This window comes from Solanum lycopersicum, chromosome 2 (assembly GCF_036512215.1).
Source record: "Solanum lycopersicum chromosome 2, SLM_r2.1".
Classification (NCBI taxonomy): domain Eukaryota; kingdom Viridiplantae; phylum Streptophyta; class Magnoliopsida; order Solanales; family Solanaceae; genus Solanum; species Solanum lycopersicum.
Genome location: NC_090801.1, coordinates 64,531,237 through 64,548,579, shown reverse-complemented (window position 1 = coordinate 64,548,579; position 17,343 = coordinate 64,531,237). Strand labels below are relative to the sequence as shown.

The window sequence follows — 17,343 nt, the reverse complement described above, 5'->3', positions numbered from 1 at the left end:
TATACCGGTATATGTCACTTGGTATAATGTTGGAAGATGGTTGATTCTAAATTAATGATCTTACAATGTATCAGCCTGATATGGGTATGATGTAATTTTGCTGATATGTACTACTTGAACATGAATATGTCAGTTAAGTAGTACCTCCTTCGTTGCGCTACTGAAGAAATGACTACCATTGGCCATTTTTTGGTCTTCTTTAAAAAGAAAAAAAGAATGTCCTATATTATGAGTTCCGCTCACTTGTATAACTCCAGCCTGATTAGAACTTTTGTAATTAAAAAATTAGCCACTATTGCATGATTTAAAGTTCCTTCCCGCAACATGAATGACTATATTCATTACTCCTTATTTTAAGAAAATAACCTAGTTTGATTTGAAATAAAGCTAAATAAAAAAAATTAATTTTGTGATTCTTAATTAACGTTATATCAAATATATATCTTTTTAAAACGAAAGGAACATTTATGAATTGGGCCTTCTTGCAACGGCTTTTGTGGGCTGCGCTTAGAGTTACTTGTGGTTAAGCCCTCAATTCGGATAGGAACACGCCGGTTACGTCACGTGTCATAGAATAATTATTAGTCATCTCAAGAGAAGAGTCGGTCATATAGCCTTCAATTAGATATTTTTCTTCTAGGATTCTATCCGCCGCCTCGCAAATAAGTCGGTTGACAATCTCTCTATATATAGCCTGTAATTAGATAGTTTCTCCAGTCATTCTAGCCTTCTTTTCCGCCGGATGAGTAACGTGGATTCCTTAAGCAGGTTGCTGGGGAGCAGGGTCGTTTTGCCCAAAGTATTGTCGATCAGGTATGAACAGCGTGATGGCTCGAATGATCCGCCCCTGGTAGTAAGGAGTCTTGATTCGTCATCTCAGGGCTGAGATGGCGTAGAAAGGAGTCTTGATACGTCTTCACAAGGAATCTTGGCTCAGATTGTGTAGAGGAGAGTCTTGATTCGTCATCTCAAGGAATCTTGGCTCAGATGGCTAGGGTGCCAGATGAATTTGAATTCTTGGCGTTGTTGGATGGATTTCCCTGTCATAATCAGAAGCGTCGAGAGCAATACCCATAGGAAGTTGTTGTTGTATGAAGATGTATAGAGGTATAGGTGGGGCATAAAAGCCCTAATATCAGGGGTGATGTCCCGTTTTAAATTACCCTGTTACTGCTCTGGCCTTTGCCATGTCGGGTGCGCTTGCATGGCAGGTCCCTATATTTAATATAAATTGGATTTTTCGGGGTTTTGAGGGGGAGATAGCACGGATTTTTTTTTTTGGCCCGGGATCTCTCCCCTCTTGGTGTGTGTGTGTGTTTTATGCCTTCTCTGATTCTTGTTTGCACGTTATGCTCTGCATCGTCAGATCAGCAGTCTCTCAACGAGCTATCCTTAATTTGCCGCCCACCCAAATGTAAGGTACAGGCTAATTAGATAGCATTTGAACTTTGCAATTAATTAGACTAAAAAAACCCAGATAGCTAGTTTTTTGCAATTATCATATAGTATTGGTAGTTTGTGCAGTCAAGGCAGAAGAAGATTATGAAGGTGAACGTTCAAGATTGAACATCGATTTCATCAGTGCTAACAACTCCAAATCTAGTGCACTATCTGTGGACAAAATCTACTCGGATTCAGATATGCATAATAGGCTCGTAATTATGGTTGCTTGGATTCCTAATAATAGACCTCAGGTATGCTTCGTGGATGCTTGTCCTTGATTTGATTTATGATAAAGCATGTGCAGAACAAAAATACTGAACTAATTTGTGGTGTTGGAGAACGTTTCCAACTCTGCACTTCCGAAATTTTGATTTAGAAAATTTTTACTGTACATACACTGCGATACTTGAATTCCTAGATATTGACGCATCCTAACTGGTGTCCTGCAAGATTCAATTATAAGAAACTGAGAACTGAAATATATAAGTTCTCTGCCTGCTGATGTCAATTAAGTCTCTTTGCGCGAGTGGTTGTTGCTCTTCATTACATTCATAGTTGGGCCAGAAGGAGCTACTGAATTGCGGTTCTTCAAATATTTAGTTGATAAGCGATTTGCATTTAAATACCAAATCTCAGATTTGCATTTAAATTCCAAACCTTAATCGCTTTGCAAATATGGTACTGAACTGGCGGGATAATGCTTATTCAACTTGGAGCGGAAGATGCATGCAGAAATTTTTGTGGTAGTGAGAAATTTTGATAATAGTGGGAAGAAAATTTTGGCTATGGTCATCTTTGGCATTACTCAACTCTGGCGTTTATTTGCTCAATCGACACTCTGCACATACACAATCTGTTCATGCTATTATGCTGTTACATGATGTACATACCTTGAAGCTTAGAATTTGGGTGCACAGGCCCTTTGTTACACTTTTCCGGTTATATGCTTTGCCATGTTAGCACTGACTGGCTTTCTTTCTTTTTCCTGTAAATATCCGGTTGAGATATTTAGGTGTCTTTCTATGATGTGAAGTGATCCGGCATTTTCGAGTGTGTCCTGTTTGGACTTGTAACAATTTGTTTATGTATCTTTAGTTTTGGCAGAGGATGTATGTTTTGATACATGAAGCTTAAAAGTGCAGAAATGCTTTGTAGTTTTCTGAGGTTAATGATTTTACTTCTGTTTCAGTTGACCTTGTTCTCTTCTTCCTGTTTGATCAAATTTGTGACTACGAATTTTCAGCCAATATAGCATGTTGAATGAGAAAATCAAAAGCTAATCTTTGGATGTATCAGAGAATATACTAACTTGAGGACTTTGATTGAAGATGAGGTGAGAGGATGTATACCGGAGAGATCAAAATGAACTCTCGAGATGGTCTGTGAATACCTATTAGTATTTGCTAACGTGGTAAATGGCGATAATCAATCTAACCAAGAGATGTTACGGCAATTCACTTGAATATGTTCCAAGTTCATGAAAACAGAGGAAGTGGATGTTATTACAGAAATTATTTCAGTAGCTGAGGTGGGTACAGCTCCAAGTAGTGAGGAGACACTTCTTATTAGGCATGCATGTAATGTAGTTGCCGAAATTCAACAGACGATTATAAACCAACACCTAAGGAATCTTTGTGGATTGTGGAATTGCTTGCTGAGATGTTGACTTGTTAAGGAGACGCAGGCCTAGTATGGTGCAGTATTTTGTACTTTCCTCCTCCTCTATGGAGACGGACTCTGGCAAGTCAGAACAGATCATTGATCTAATCCATCGGAGATTCAAGGGTATAGCAGTAGTACCACCAAATGTAAGTGTTTATCCAACAATGACTACTAGGTTGTGTAAAGACTGCAGAGAGGAGAAAGATCATTTGCCGTTGAGGGTGTATAAGTGATATTTGGCATTTGCCAATTGTGAATATAAGATCCGTGAAGCTTATTGTATTTTCTGTAGAGTGACAGGCGGAATAAGTTTATTTGTTCCTCTAGTTTGCGTATATTAGAACTTGATTTGTAGTGTTGGGCGGATGATATACTACTAGTAAGGATATGTCTCAACTGATAGTGTTATTGTATTGGTTATATTTTATCGACACCGGCACAGTATTTTTATGCCGATACGTGGATGTATTGTTTCTTTAGAGAGGACGGTTGTTGGAGTCCACTTGTGTTACTGGATTTGAACTCAATATTTATGGTCCATACAGTATTTAAACTGAAGGATATTTATGGTCAATTGTGTTGACTAACGCATGCATATTATTTTCACTATAATCTCAAGTAGTTGAAGGAGAAAAGGCGAAAACTTTACCACTCAAATTATGTGTTCTTGAAACCCCAAGAATTGGTAAATTCGTTGCCTAATTTTGTAGTTTTTAAATGCTACGTACGGCGTGGGGAGCTACTTGAACCAACCCTATAAGGCAAGTAATAGGAGAAATAACTGAATTTTGTTGAATTCTCCAAGTTGTTGGTCAGTGGTTTGTTTATACCGTCAGTGCGTTTGTTAGGTTCCATCCAATTTGTTTATACCGTCAGTGCGTTTGTTAGGTTCCATCCAAACTTGAACATATTTGCTTTGAATAGTAAACGTAGTTGGGTATTATCACATTATATGGTCCAAAAAAGAAGACTACAAGCGTGTGAAAAATTCCATTTTCCGTCTGTTCCCTCTTTGTAACTGTTCAAGTGAATGATCACCTACTTTGCGTGATATCTCTACAACTTCAAGTGGTGTTGTATACTTTTCCCACAAGAATTAATTTCTATTGTGTTCATGTAGAGTGATCGAGGGGATCACAGGTTTCTCTCTTTATTTCTCTCTTTTGTATGATATCTTTCAAGTCCCAAATCTTTCTGCAATCTTCCTAATTCCTTTCCAAGAAAAGTAATCGTTTTTTTCTTAAAGTCATTCTCATCTCTTTTCCTTTTGCTTTATTTACTTTTTCATAATCCAGCTTATCTTACCGGAATTCTAAATTTACTAGTGGTAGTCTTAGTGATGAAGCAGAGTCGCATATACATGTAACTGCTAGCACCATTTTTTCAATTAACAGGAATCATGTTCCGGAGAAAGTCGTCTCGCACAATTCAGGCAGATGATTCTGCAGCCCGTGGTGCAAAGGTAACAGACAAAGTTATATTCTTACATTCCGATTTGCTTCATCAAATCCACCATGACAAAGTATCTGTCTCAATTACCCCTAGAAAATCCATTTAATGTTTAATAATAACTAGATTGACCACTGGGTAAATGTTCCATTCAAATTGAATTGTCAGGACAATTAAACTGAGCAATAACTGGTAGTTAAAACTATAGAACAGGGATTAATTTTCTATGGCAAACCAGGTTAGCGAGTTAAGAGAGGCTGTTGGACCTCTCTCTGGGCGAAACTTAAAGTTCTGTACCGATGTGTGTCTGAGGCAATACTTAGAAGCTCGAAATTGGAACCTTGACAAGGCAAAAAAAATGCTCGAAGAGACTCTCAAGTGGAGATCCACCTATAAGCCTGAAGAAATTCGTTGGGTGATTGTTCTTTGACCTTTTCCATCTATATACACTTTGTACTCTCAACTTTGTCATGAACTAACCAAGATCGCGGTTATCCATCTAAAAGAATTGGATCGCTTGGTAGTATAATGTTGGAAGATCAATGATAAATTATTAATGATCTCACAATGTTCACAGCATGAAGTGGCACATGAAAGTGAAACTGGCAAAGTTTCTAAGGGTAATTTTCAAGACCGACTTGGCAGAACCGTCCTTATAATGAGGCCTGGGAAACAGGTTAGTGTTCTTACTTTTTAAATTAAAATCTAATCTATATATCTGAAGTTTACAGACTGGAGTATCCGAATTGTTCTGTTTCATGGATGACAGAATACATCATCTCCGGAAGGTAATATTCGTCATCTAGTCTATCTGATGGAGAGTGCTATCCTTAACCTGCCAGAAGGCCAAGAACAAATGTCTTGGTTGATAGACTTCAATGGATGGTCATTGAACACCAACATTCCCATTAAAACTGCAAGAGATATTATCTACATTTTGCAGAATCATTATCCAGAGAGGCTTGCTATAGTTGTTCTTTATAGTCCACCTAGATTTTTCGAGGCATTTTGGAAGGTAAGATTCTTCCTACAGGCGGGTTCCTTTTGGTCAATCACAATTTGATCATTCATTCTCTGTACGTAGGTAGTGAAATATTTTATTGATTCGAAAACATTTGAGAAGATCAAGTTTGTGTATCCCAATAACAAAGATAGCGTGGAGTTGATGAAGACTTTTTTCGATACTGAGAATCTTCCAAGTGAGTTTGGGGGAAAAGCCACATTGAATTACGATCATGAAGAATTTTCCAAATTGATGGTTCAAGAAGATGTCAAGACTGCTAAATTTTGGGGCCTTGACGATCGAGGTGACATCTTCCAAAAGCAAAGGTGATGCCTGGCCAATGACTGTTGCATCATGTGCAAGCTAAGCAAGTCCACAATAACTAAACGGTGTATTGTCAAATCTTATTTTATAAAATAAAAATTCTTGAACAGTAAACATATGCCAATAATTAAATGCGTGTAATTTTGAGTCACTTATTGCATATAGTTAACATAATTAGTTTAATTCCGTTTGAAAAAAAGTAGGATGTACGCAATTTTTTAATTTTATTATATCTTTGTGAAGTAGACTATCTAATCGAAAGATGAGAAAAGAATTTGAGGTGTGATAGTACAACAATATGACAAATACTAGTAAAATTTGATAAGGAGAAGTGTAGAAGAGCTATTTTCTATTCACTTATACAAAGTGCAACAATACTCAATTAGCTACTAAGGACCCGTTTGGTGGGGTATTAATAAAAACAGTAATGAATTAAAACTTAGTCCAATAAAAATATTATTTGGTTATACTTTTTTTTGACTTAACATATTGATTACAAGGTCTTATCTAATCCCATAGAAAGTATTAAGAATTTCATGTGTTAAATAAAAATATAGAGGGCATAGATGATTTTTAGCAAAAATACCAACGATTTATTTCTGTTTCTACTTTCTAGCATTGATGTCATTTTGCTAATTGCTAAATATGTAACATTATTTTTGATTTCTCCGCTAAAGGCTGAATGAATAAAGAAAGAGAATAAGCATTATAAACTTTCAATATCAGACAATTAAAATATAAGCACTCACAATATTATTTAATTAATTTAAATTATAAATTAATACTAATAGCAGAGTCCATCTAAGAACAGAATTGGATTAATCTACAAAAAGAATTAGGATTCCTTCTACGAATAGAATTAGCTATGGCCTCTGGATTCCTTCTACGGTATCTATATCTATATATATATATCCTACCAATTAGACAATTAACCTATTGACAGTTAAGAGTGATATATTTTTGAGAAAGAGATTTTACAAGTTTAATGACAACTGTGGAAGTGAAAAATGCGAGATGTGATCAAACTTCTATTAATGATGAAAATGAAATGAGTATAAATAATCGTTTAATCATTATTTTTAGTTTGCTAGGACTTATTTCGCTAACTTATGTTTGAATTCTTGGTCCATCAACAAAGATATTTTATTATGCTGGCATCATCCCGCTTTATGTATATTTTTAGTTTTAGTATTGTTTTTCATAAGATATATAATTCCATATTACGAATCGAAACGCATTGGAGTAACTAGATTAAAAAGCTCTTTTTCACTATAGATTATATTTACTTGTGTTCACCATATTTTCTGATGTGCTAATGAACTTTATTTGACTTTGCATCACTAAATTCATTATTATGCCTCACAATGGATTCTGCCAGATGTCAAAAACAAAAAATAATGTGGAACATCGTATCAATTTTTCCGTTTTACTGGATTATGAATTTAATACTTAGATACTTTTTTTAATACATAATTTGAGTATTGATCTTCACTTTTACTTTTTCTTTTTTCAAGAGTAAAAATTGATGAAAATTTTAGAGAAATCAAAACACTAACTTTTACAAATAAAAATAAAACATTTCTTGTTAAAAGTGACTTCAAGTATGCATTATCTTATTCAGAAAATTTACAATGGAAGAACAAATAAAAATGCAAGGTTCTATATTACAATACACCAACCTTCTCAAAATGAATTATTTCCGTTAATTCAATTTATTTGTTTTAGTTTAGTCTAATAGATAGTTAAAAATTATAAAACACACAAATTTTATAATTTTAAATTAAAAAATATATTACATGTATCATAATTAATAATTTTAAATTAAATTAAAAAGAAAAGTATACTAATAATTAAATTGCTTTTTGGCATCGGAGCCAATTATTCGCCGTATAAAAACCACTCGTTTTCTTAGCGTTGATAAAATCCTCAGTTGCTTATCTCCAAAGCTAACCGTTGCCCTTTGAAGAAGAGGTGAGAAAGAGAGCGCCAAACAAATGGCTCCGAAGAACTTGTCGTTCAAGGTTTGCTTTTTCACCCACTCATGAACTGTTCTCCTTTATCTCAAATCTTTCTTTTAAGGATTAAAACGGAAGTTAATGTTTTCTTTAATATACTGAATGTACATGTAAATCACTAATGGTTCTATATGTTTAAAGATAATCTTGGGTTCTTCCTCAATGGCACGTCGCAAAATATTAGCGGACATGGGTTATGAATTTACAGTAATGGTACGTTCAATTTTGTTTTAAAAGATTCTGTATTTTGCTAAAACTTGCACTGTCTGTCCAGATTAAGTTTTGGACCTGCTCGGGCTCGTTTGGCGTGAGAGATTAAAAATAAAATAGTGATGAGATAAGGAATGGTGATGGATAAACTTATTCCACTATTTATATCATAGTGAATACATACTAGGATAAGTTATCCCACAATAGCTAACTCATGAGATAACTTATTTCCAATTAAACGAGCTCTTAGTTTTCTAGTGTATTGCGACTTATATTTTAATTTTTTTTTGGAGTAGGGTGCTGACATTGATGAAAAGAGCATTAGGAAAGATAATGCAGAGGAATTAGTGATAGCTCTAGCAGAGGCAAAGGTATACTACCTCTTCTCTATTACCGGTGTGTTTGGTTATATGGTTGATAAAAATGTTCTCAAAAATATTTTTTCTAGAAAAACGATTATTTAAGTTAATTGTCTCCTCCCACCACCTAATGCCCCTACTCCACACCCTCATACTAAGTAAGAAATCCACTTGTTTCCTGATGACGTTTTTTTTGTCTTCGAGTTCATTTCACTGGTGAAGTAATTGGTAGAAGTTCACCATTTAGGTTTGAAACTATAATCAATTTTTTTTGTCCAAGTAACATGAAACAAAGATCTTCGTAGTGTATGTTATTCTTCTAAGTAACACATATCGCCCTATAAAAGTAAAAAGGCCAGGAGTAATTTTAGTGCAGTTATTAGAGGAGTTCTGTTGATAATTGTGTAGAACATGATATCAATAAGAAGGTCAAAATTCAATATTCTTGTGATTGGATGAGATTTATTATTTTGGCATTCCCTTGGCATCTTTTGTGTTCCGACTAACTTCCAATCATTCTGCCCATCAGTGATTTATGTTATGGAATTTCCATTTGATGGTTAGGGACTATCTATTAATGGGTACTTCTCTTCCGCTGATAATGGGCTGATTCTGGATAGTTCGTCTCACTATAATCAACTCACTTGCTTTCCTTCCATTTCCATGACACTCTAGTTGTGCCGTATAAATCAAGACGGAGGGAGTAATATGTATTACAGTTATATCATGTTCCAGTGCTCAAAGAGCAAATCTTATGTTTACTTACTGGTTCTGTTCTTCTTAGGCAGATGCTATTATGTCAAGGCTCAAAACAACTGATCAGTTGGACGAAAATACCCATTCCACTCTGTTAATTACTGCAGATACAGTATGTTTACTTTTCTTCATTAGAATATTTCAAGTGCTATAGCCTTGATTAGTTTAATACTAAGCCCATATTCACAGGTATTTCTCTGATTGAATGGAGAGCTTATCAGAAACCATTAAATGATTGTTTTTCATTTATTGCAAAACTAGTTGGTGATATAGGCACATTTAGCTATAATTATAAAACAGCAGTACAATATTTTAGCTAGTAACGTTGCATAGAGAAGTTTGGAGAAAGTGTTGAAATTAGCTTGCTGTTAGTTTCTTTTTATTAGACAAATAATGCAAGCAGCTGGCCTATCTTGTATGACATTTTAGATTGACATTTATTGTGTCGTTAGCTCATTTCTAATCTTTTGTTTTGCTCTCTAAATTCATTCGAAATTTGATTCTCCTCACTTGCTCCATGATTTGACAATCTTAATTTAATATCACTGTTAAATAGCATATTGCAAAATTAGAATACTTGAGCCTTCTAATGATTTTTCTCTTGGATGAAGAATAGATCTTTTTGGCTATATCTTACCTACATCTATTGGTATTGAGGTGGCGGTTTACGAAGGAATTGTTAGAGAAAAACCATCAAGCAAGGAAGAAGCGCGTCAGTTCATCAAAAGTATGTTTGTATTTGCCGTCTGCAGTTCCTCCAGTATCTCAGCTAAGCAGGTTATTCTTTTTCTTTTCTACCAATATTACTGTTCTTGTTATTATGAATTGCAGGTTATTCTGGTGGTCAAGCCACAGTTGTAGGATCTGTTGTTGTGACCAACCTTACAAAGGGGATAAGAAAAGGAGCTTGGGAAAGGTCCGAGGTATATCTTTTACTCCATATGAAGTAATTCCTACATGATGGAGACTATTGAAATACAACTATGCATTTATATAGTACATTTTTACTTAAGTTGATATGTTCCAATGGTGAATAGGCTTAAAAACATCTGATGCATAAGTGTATGTGATGTGGTGGTGAGGATTAAGGTGATGTGACATTTCGAAGATATGTCAGGTATCTGATAATAGATATTTGAATAAGTATATGCTTATCCCGGCCTGTGACTTTGAGCTTATTTGATCCCCATCCTTACAAATGATTTTTTTTTTCAGAAACTAGAAGGATTATTTTATAGTTATATTCACCGTGTGCGAGACTTTAAATAAAGAGAACGTACATTCTTTGCTAAATTAGACTGCAACAAGGAAGAGCTCAATTGCCTGATTTTACCAACTTTCCTTATGCCAATATGAATAACCATAGTTTACAAGTGGAGTTCTTGCAGAAAAATTCCTTTCCGGTTTCTATTTGTGAATTGTGACATTAATTTCATCCTTGAAATTCGGCATAGGTCTTTGAATGTTGGGATCATTAGAATACATGAATTACTGGGTCTCTGGTATAATATTGGAGCCTCAAAATTACCGGTAATTGATGTGACTGTTGTAGGCTTATTCATAAGTCTATGAGTGGAAAGAGACCTTAACCTTGACTTATCTACTAATTTAAACAGAGGCACAAGTTGAGTCAATAATGGAGAGAGACTATGAATAGACTGATTTCTATTTAGCACACGTGAGCATTACAACTCCAGGCATAACAAGGGAGTATTTTTTGAAAATTGCTTAGGTTTCTAAATTTTCATCGCTGCTAGGCTTTGGCATAGAGAATTGTATCTGCTATTACCTCACCATCATGATCTTTGAACCATCTTAATCCTGTCAAGTATGATCAGAATGGTTGTTGTTACAGTTGTACTACTCAATACTGTCAAACTGGAAGTGCAGAGATCTTTTGTTTCGTATTACGAAGGCAGGAAAGAGTGAATGCTGATGAAAACTGGTGTATTTACATCTTTATGTGAAGGGCAGAAAGAGGGTGAATGTGGATGGAATCTGGTTCATTACAGCCCATCAACATTACTCTCTCCAGTCTCCACCCATGAATTTGTTTCCCAAGACTTCTTTTTACTGACCATACCAGTTTGTAAGGATGTCGAGAATGCTTCCCCTTTTATCTGCTTATCAGAACACCAATACAATTGCCTCACAGCTCTCAGTTTATTAGTTAGCTTGTCTGATCTTCTCTAAGCCCTCCTTTTGTTACTATTATGAATTTGTTCTTTCTTGATGGTGTGGTGCAACATGATTTTCTCGGAAACCTTCTTGCTGACTTAACTATTAGTGCAATGGTGTAATATGGAGTATTACACAATTATACAACTGTGATTGTTTAACATGGAGTAAATTGTTCTTCTGCCTAATTGCAGGTATATTTCCATGACATACCTGATGAGATTATTGACAGCCTGGTAAATATGACTCTGTTCTTAAATAGGGGATGTTCTTTACCTGCAACATTAACTATTAGTACATTTGTATAGATTGAGGAGGGAATAATACTTAATGTTGCTGGTGGCTTAATGCTTGAACATCCATTGACGCTGCCCTTTGTTGACACTCTGGTTCGTCTCCCTCTCTCTCTCTCTCACCCTCTCTTTGAAGCTTGGAACTGCCGATTACTGACCTGTTGTTTATACTGTTACTTCCCAATACTTTGTAGATTGGAACTGCTGACAGTGTTATGGGACTCCCAAGAAATCTCACTGAAAAACTTATCGAAGAAGCCCTCTAGCTGCTGGAATTCCACAAGTGAATAAATATCCTTTCGATCACCTCTCCTGAAATGTACTTGATTACTAGATTTTTGAGTTTATAAACTTGTCTTTCTGAAGTGAACATTGGAAACATGCACGAAAGGAAATACTGGCTGAAAGACATTCTTCTTTCATTATCACTGTTAAATTATTTGATTTGATGTAAACATCGTGATCAGGAAAGATTTTGATACTCTTACAACTTGGAAATTGATTCAATAAGGTAAATATTCTGCACAAGAAAACATTTTTATGAGAGATACTTCTCTTTGTACGGAATGTAAGCTAGTGTTCGGTATCGCAAAAGTTTTCCTGATGAAATTGTTTTCAGTGTTTGTTTATCTTGAATTTCGAAATATATTTCCTCCAAGAAAAATATTCTCCACCAAAGTGAAAAAGACTAGTTCACTTATAGAATGAAATATTCTTCTTATATAGACGAACATATATATGGTAAAAATTTTAATCAGTAGAAAGTGGGGAACTTTTTTCAACTTCCTTTTTGTTTCTTTTTTCCATGGTAATATTCCTATCTTCGCGAGGTACAATAATGTGTGTATACTTTATTTTACTCGTATCCAACTTGTAGAATTATACTGAATATATTGTTGATATTGATTGGGACTGCAGGTCATTTTAATAATATCCCATAATTGAAAGAGACTAACTATGATATTAAGAAGGGCAAATATGTTAAATCATGTAGAATAAAATAAAAATTAAAAAGGTAGACAGAATACCATAAATCACAAGAGAGATCATGGCCTGAAACCAGAGATAAGTCTCTAAATTACTAAAATAAAATACTTTGAAACGGTTATAACCTCCTCCATTATGAAGACAATCATAATCTCCAATTTCATAATCATTACTCTTGTAACATTTCACTTTCATAACCTCCCCCATTATATTCATGTTAATGTCATGTTTATGATTAAACTTTTGTATGTCTCTATGCTACACTATAAATAGAGGCACAAGAGTTCATATTGTATACACTTGAAAGTTTGGTGAATGCTTGAATAAGAAAAACTCTCATATCTTGTCTCCCTATTTCTATTGCTATCATTTTTTTTATATTTCTCGTCTTATTTTGCTTTAGTTTTTACAAGAGAAACTTTTTTGTGATTTTTTTTTGGTTTCCGTAGCAATATATAGTACCCACAAATACTGCTCCCTTCATTTAATTACTTGTCTTATTTAATTTGATATAAAATTTTGAAAAATAAATAATATTTTAAATTTTAAAGTTTTGAATTAAGAGTATGTCTAAATATACTATGTTGTTAAAGTGTCATGTTTAAAAAAAAAATTAAAAAATTAAAAAAAAGAAGAAAAGAATAATCATTAAAAGAAAACGTATTCGTTTTGAAAAGGATTAAAAAGGAAAACAAAGACAATGAAAGGATTACTCTATTATTTTCTAAGTGGGCTTTTGGTCTCATACCTTCTCTTAGGCCCAACTTTTTTAATTTCTTGTGTTGACGAACAGAGCCCTCGGAAAGCTCCACTGACCGGTGAACTGCGGATCTCCGGCGGTTTTTAGGTTTGCTGAGGTAGCGATACAGAGAAAGCCTGGTATGCTGTTGTTCTCATTCTTATTAGTTTCTCCTCTTTCTCATCGAAATGAATTGCTCGTTATTTGCTTAGGTTTTGTCTTTAATTAATATCTGAAAATTGTCATGCATATGAGGTGTTCGATGAAATTCATTTTTAATGTGATGTTTCTGAAATGAGATTGTTATTTCCGCCAGAAAAGTCAATCTTCACTAGGCTTCTTTTCTAGTTTTGTGTGATTTTGTTGTTTTCAGTAGACAGTTACTGACTGTTTTGGTGAGTGATAATCATAGTTACGTCTCAGGCGATTGTCATGCCATCATGCCGCTAGAAGAAATCCCTTAATGAATTTATTTGAATATTACGCTTCTGAAGTGAGAGTATGGGATAACAATTTATTCGTAGTGGTCGAATAAGTCCCTGCTCCACTCATTGGCAAGTTAGCTGAACTCATGACTGCTCCTGGGGGTTTGGTAAATGTTATTTCTGCTGACTTAAACAAGTTTGCGAAACACAAAATGCTGATTTAGAATCGGCATAATCTGTAATACTTGAAGATCAACAACCAATTCCTCTTAGACTAGCTCTTAAACCGTTCTTTTTCTTTTTCGATTTTGGTTTTCATTTTCCTAATTAGCTATTCTTTGCATCTTGAGAAGGTTTAGGAATGGTTGTTGTTGCTCATCATTTGAGTTTTTTAATTGGTCATATATCTAATTGTAGGAGTTAATTTTACCCCTTTACCCTTCATTATATTACATATCCACATCAGAAGAAACCCCTGCTTGTTCCCAGTTCCCCTGAAGTGTGAACTACATAAAATCTACTGATCATAGATTGTAAATCAACCACCTGCTTGTGAAACTCAAAGAATGATGGAGAGTTATTGAGCAAGTTGACATGCTAATAGGTGAGAAATTAAGCATGATGCTATTCCATGGTAATAAAGAATAAAAACATGGTAATACTGAAGAATACACCATTACCATTTTCAAAAAAAAAAGAAGAATAAAAACATGGATACAATTTAACAGTTACTTATGTTAGAAAACAAACAAACATGGATACAGTTTCTATGGAGGACATGCTCCTGCTAGAGTACAACAAAGCATAACAATAGGTTGATTATATGCACATGCTTTAATTGTTAATCTTATTTTAAAATTAGTCATCAGCCAATTTTCAAAGATTATATCAGAGTCATTTTAAAAGTGGTCCAGTTCTTTTCATTTAGTAGTAGAACGAAAGATCTGCTTCACCTGTTGGTACTAATGAAATTTGAATTGATTTTCTTGCTAAAGACATTTAAAAAATTCTTAATGAACATATGTTGCCAGTGAAAGGAATAATGCAATATGCTCGGTTCGAGTCTAGGGTCTATCAGAAACAACCTGTCTACCTCCTAAGGTAGGTGTAATGGCATACACTCTCCCCTCCCCAGGCCAGATACCACTTGTGAATTACACTGCGTGAGTTGTTGTTCTTGTTGGCCAGTGCCTGTGGTTCTTCTTCCGCCATCTCTCCATCGGATAAGGAAAACTGAAATTAGTCCCTGGAGCTACTGAAAGCAAATTATGCTGAAGAAGAGTGTAAAAGTGCTTAGACAAACTATTCAGAAGTGAAAACAAACTGTCTGAATTGATTTTATGAGTTAATTATCTGTATTTGTCATTTATTTCTTGAAAACAAAATCTTCCCCCATTTTTGGATCAAAAAGGAAAATCACTTTGCACACCCAAGGGACAGCCTAGTTGTCAATGAAGTGGGTTGAGCACCACAAGGTCTTAGGTTCAAATACTAGCCCAGCAGAGACAAAAAACCTATGTGATTTATTCCCATATGTTTAGCCTTCGTGACATAGTTACTAGTACATGTTGCTGGTAGAAGGTAATATGTATCCCGTGGAATCAGTCGAGATGTACACAAGTTGGTCTGGACACCATGATTATCAAAAAGAAAAAAAAGAAGTAAAATCAATTTAGTTTTCTTCCCTTCCTTGAGCAGTTTTCCTTTGTGTAGCCAAGAGACTAGTCAGATTTTCAGTCACAAAGTGGCATTGCATTTCCTTCTCTACTGTTGTGGTTGTTTTTCCCGAGTATTAGTCACAAACCATTATATTAGATGTCCTAACTTTAGAATTAATACTTGGCAGGTTTGTCTCCGATAGTGGAAAAAGAATGTTGCTGTTGTATTATCTTTTGAAACTGATTTTTTTTTTTTGAAACTGAAATTTGCTGCTGTTATATTATTGTCTAGGTGTTTTTCTTATTTGGCATGTTACGGTTGTATTATTGTCAAGGTCTTTTTCTTGTTTGGCCTAGTAATGTAGCTTTTGTCATGTCATCTCCTATTTCAGCTGATTGATAAAAGTCATCCAATGGAAGCTAAATTCTTCCGCTTTCTCAAGATTGTTGGAGTTGGTTTCAAGGCTAGGGCAGAATCAGAAGGTCGTCTCTTGTACCTTAAGCTGGGTTACAGCCATGAGGTTGAACTGACCGTGCCTCCTGCAGTTCGTGTCTTCTGTTTCAAACCCAATGTGGTTTGCTGCACTGGGATTGACAAGTATAGGGTACACCAATTTGCTGCCTCTGTAAGGAGCTGTAAACCTCCTGAAGTTTACAAGGGCAAAGGTATTATGTACATTGATGAAGTGATAAAAAAGAAGCAGGGAAAGAAATCAAAATGAGAACCCATTAATCATGGTTCTTTCTTGGGCTTGGTACTTTTTATGATGCTAGACAATTTTCCTTTAATTATCTTTCCTATTTGTAATTTCCTAATGTAATTTTGTTTTCTGACTGCTTTGGTATTTTTAAAAGTTAGAGGAGTTGAAGATCTTTTACCTTGGTCACGGAAGTTGCTAAACATCTCAATGACAGTTTTTGTATCAACTTTTTTCATCCTTTCAAATGCTACAAATAAGTGATGGACGGTGTTGATGAATTTGTGGTCTTTATATCCAGATTGTACTATGCTTCTATAAATATTTTTTGTTAAATTTCATCAGTGTTTTTATAACGTAAAAAAAGTGTGTTAATGTAGTCAGAGAACGCTCGGAATATGAAGCAATATACGTATGAGTAAATCTGTGGTGCACGAAAGTAGAATACTATTTTTCTCCATGTTTTTATAAAGTAATAGTTTGTTAATGTTATCAGAAGCCATCCCTGCATGCAAATTGGTATAATTTTCAATCATCCATTAGGAATATAAGTATTTTGTAGCAATATACGATGTTTTTGTCTACACGAAAATAGAAATTGTTGGGTGCCTAGTGCCTACTGCCAAGACCCTATTAATAACTTCAATAATAGAATATTTTTGCTACAAACAATGATATATTTTTGACAAAACTTAATTTTTGGTATATCTCTGCGAAGCATGTGTTTTATGAGTTGTCCATTATAAATTCATAAGTCATAAACTCAAACTTCTAGCTTTGTCTCTGAAGTCTCCATCGCTGGCAACTCGTAACGACACATAGGGCAACTTGGATCTTTAAGAATCCATGTCTCAATGCAGTTAAAATGAAAATTGTGGTTGCAAGGCATGTTGTATGCTTCTGAATCAGGTAAATAATTCTCCATGCATATGGAACATGATATCTCTGCAGTCAGTGCATCATCATGGTTTTTTGACAAACTTACTTTCTTTAAAAATTGAATCTTCGATCTTACGACAGGTAATGACCTAAACTCCTTCCTAGCTTGCTCAATAAAAGACTCTTTCAATTCCCTTTCGTAATTCTCATCATAACACATGCTCCGCACAGATATGCCATTCACAATATTTTCTATGAAATATTC

At 34.7% G+C, this 17,343-nt stretch overlaps 3 protein-coding genes across 13 annotated transcripts; all 3 read left to right on the top strand.

Moving 5' to 3' along the window:
* The first annotated feature begins 638 nt into the window (after positions 1–638).
* On the top strand, positions 639–6,032 carry LOC101258514 (uncharacterized). 8 transcript variants are annotated; one of them, XM_069293885.1, is made up of 7 exons: positions 716–1,414; positions 1,525–1,694; positions 4,500–4,567; positions 4,793–4,969; positions 5,132–5,230; positions 5,324–5,569; positions 5,639–6,032. In XM_069293885.1, the coding sequence occupies exons 3-7, from the start codon at positions 4,505–4,507 to the stop codon at positions 5,885–5,887; spliced, it is 834 nt and encodes a 277-aa protein (XP_069149986.1). In that variant the 5' UTR covers positions 716–1,414; positions 1,525–1,694; positions 4,500–4,504; the 3' UTR covers positions 5,888–6,032. The 8 variants fall into 8 exon arrangements, 5 of the variants coding, with proteins under 5 accessions (XP_069149986.1, XP_010316364.1, XP_069149985.1 ...); XM_010318062.4 differs by having other exon boundaries at positions 716–1,419; XM_069293884.1 differs by having other exon boundaries at positions 716–1,419; positions 1,516–1,694.
* A 1,725-nt stretch (positions 6,033–7,757) lies between these two features.
* On the top strand, positions 7,758–12,225 carry LOC101259208 (uncharacterized). 4 transcript variants are annotated; one of them, XR_011214911.1, is made up of 9 exons: positions 7,758–7,902; positions 8,038–8,109; positions 8,403–8,477; positions 9,250–9,333; positions 9,838–10,144; positions 10,259–10,338; positions 11,594–11,635; positions 11,708–11,788; positions 11,887–12,182. XR_011214911.1 is itself a non-coding variant. In XM_004232358.4 (9 exons), exons 1-9 carry the CDS (start codon positions 7,876–7,878, stop codon positions 11,956–11,958), a joined length of 615 nt encoding a protein of 204 aa, XP_004232406.1. In that variant the 5' UTR covers positions 7,758–7,875; the 3' UTR covers positions 11,959–12,225. The 4 variants fall into 4 exon arrangements, 2 of the variants coding, with proteins under 2 accessions (XP_004232406.1, XP_010316365.1); XM_004232358.4 differs by lacking the exon at positions 10,259–10,338 and having other exon boundaries at positions 9,879–9,948; positions 10,053–10,144; positions 11,887–12,225; XR_011214912.1 differs by lacking the exon at positions 10,259–10,338 and having other exon boundaries at positions 11,887–12,225.
* A 1,153-nt stretch (positions 12,226–13,378) lies between these two features.
* On the top strand, positions 13,379–16,480 carry LOC101259499 (large ribosomal subunit protein uL6m). The gene is made up of 2 exons (XM_004232359.5): positions 13,379–13,558; positions 15,894–16,480. Exon 2 carries the CDS (start codon positions 15,915–15,917, stop codon positions 16,221–16,223), a length of 309 nt encoding a protein of 102 aa, XP_004232407.1. The 5' UTR covers positions 13,379–13,558; positions 15,894–15,914; the 3' UTR covers positions 16,224–16,480.
* Positions 16,481–17,343: the final 863 nt, after the last annotated feature.

What these genes read in the sequence shown, in the direction of transcription:
- LOC101258514 (XM_069293885.1), top strand. Translation starts at nt 4,505, where the DNA reads ATGTTCCGGAGAAAGTCGTCTCGCACAATTCAGGCAGATGATTCTGCA. An exon ending in AGCCTGAAGAAATTCGTTGG is followed by an intron (nt 4,970 to 5,131) that starts GTGATTGTTCTT and finishes CAATGTTCACAG; the next exon opens with CATGAAGTGGCACATGAAAG. An exon ending in TTTTCGAGGCATTTTGGAAG is followed by an intron (nt 5,570 to 5,638) that starts GTAAGATTCTTC and finishes CTCTGTACGTAG; the next exon opens with GTAGTGAAATATTTTATTGA.
- LOC101259208 (XM_004232358.4), top strand. Translation starts at nt 7,876, where the DNA reads ATGGCTCCGAAGAACTTGTCGTTCAAG. An exon ending in AGCGCGTCAGTTCATCAAAA is followed by an intron (nt 9,949 to 10,052) that starts GTATGTTTGTAT and finishes TATGAATTGCAG; the next exon opens with GTTATTCTGGTGGTCAAGCC. An exon ending in GAGCTTGGGAAAGGTCCGAG is followed by an intron (nt 10,145 to 11,593) that starts GTATATCTTTTA and finishes GCCTAATTGCAG; the next exon opens with GTATATTTCCATGACATACC.
- LOC101259499 (XM_004232359.5), top strand. Translation starts at nt 15,915, where the DNA reads ATGGAAGCTAAATTCTTCCGCTTTCTCAAGATTGTTGGAGTTGGTTTC.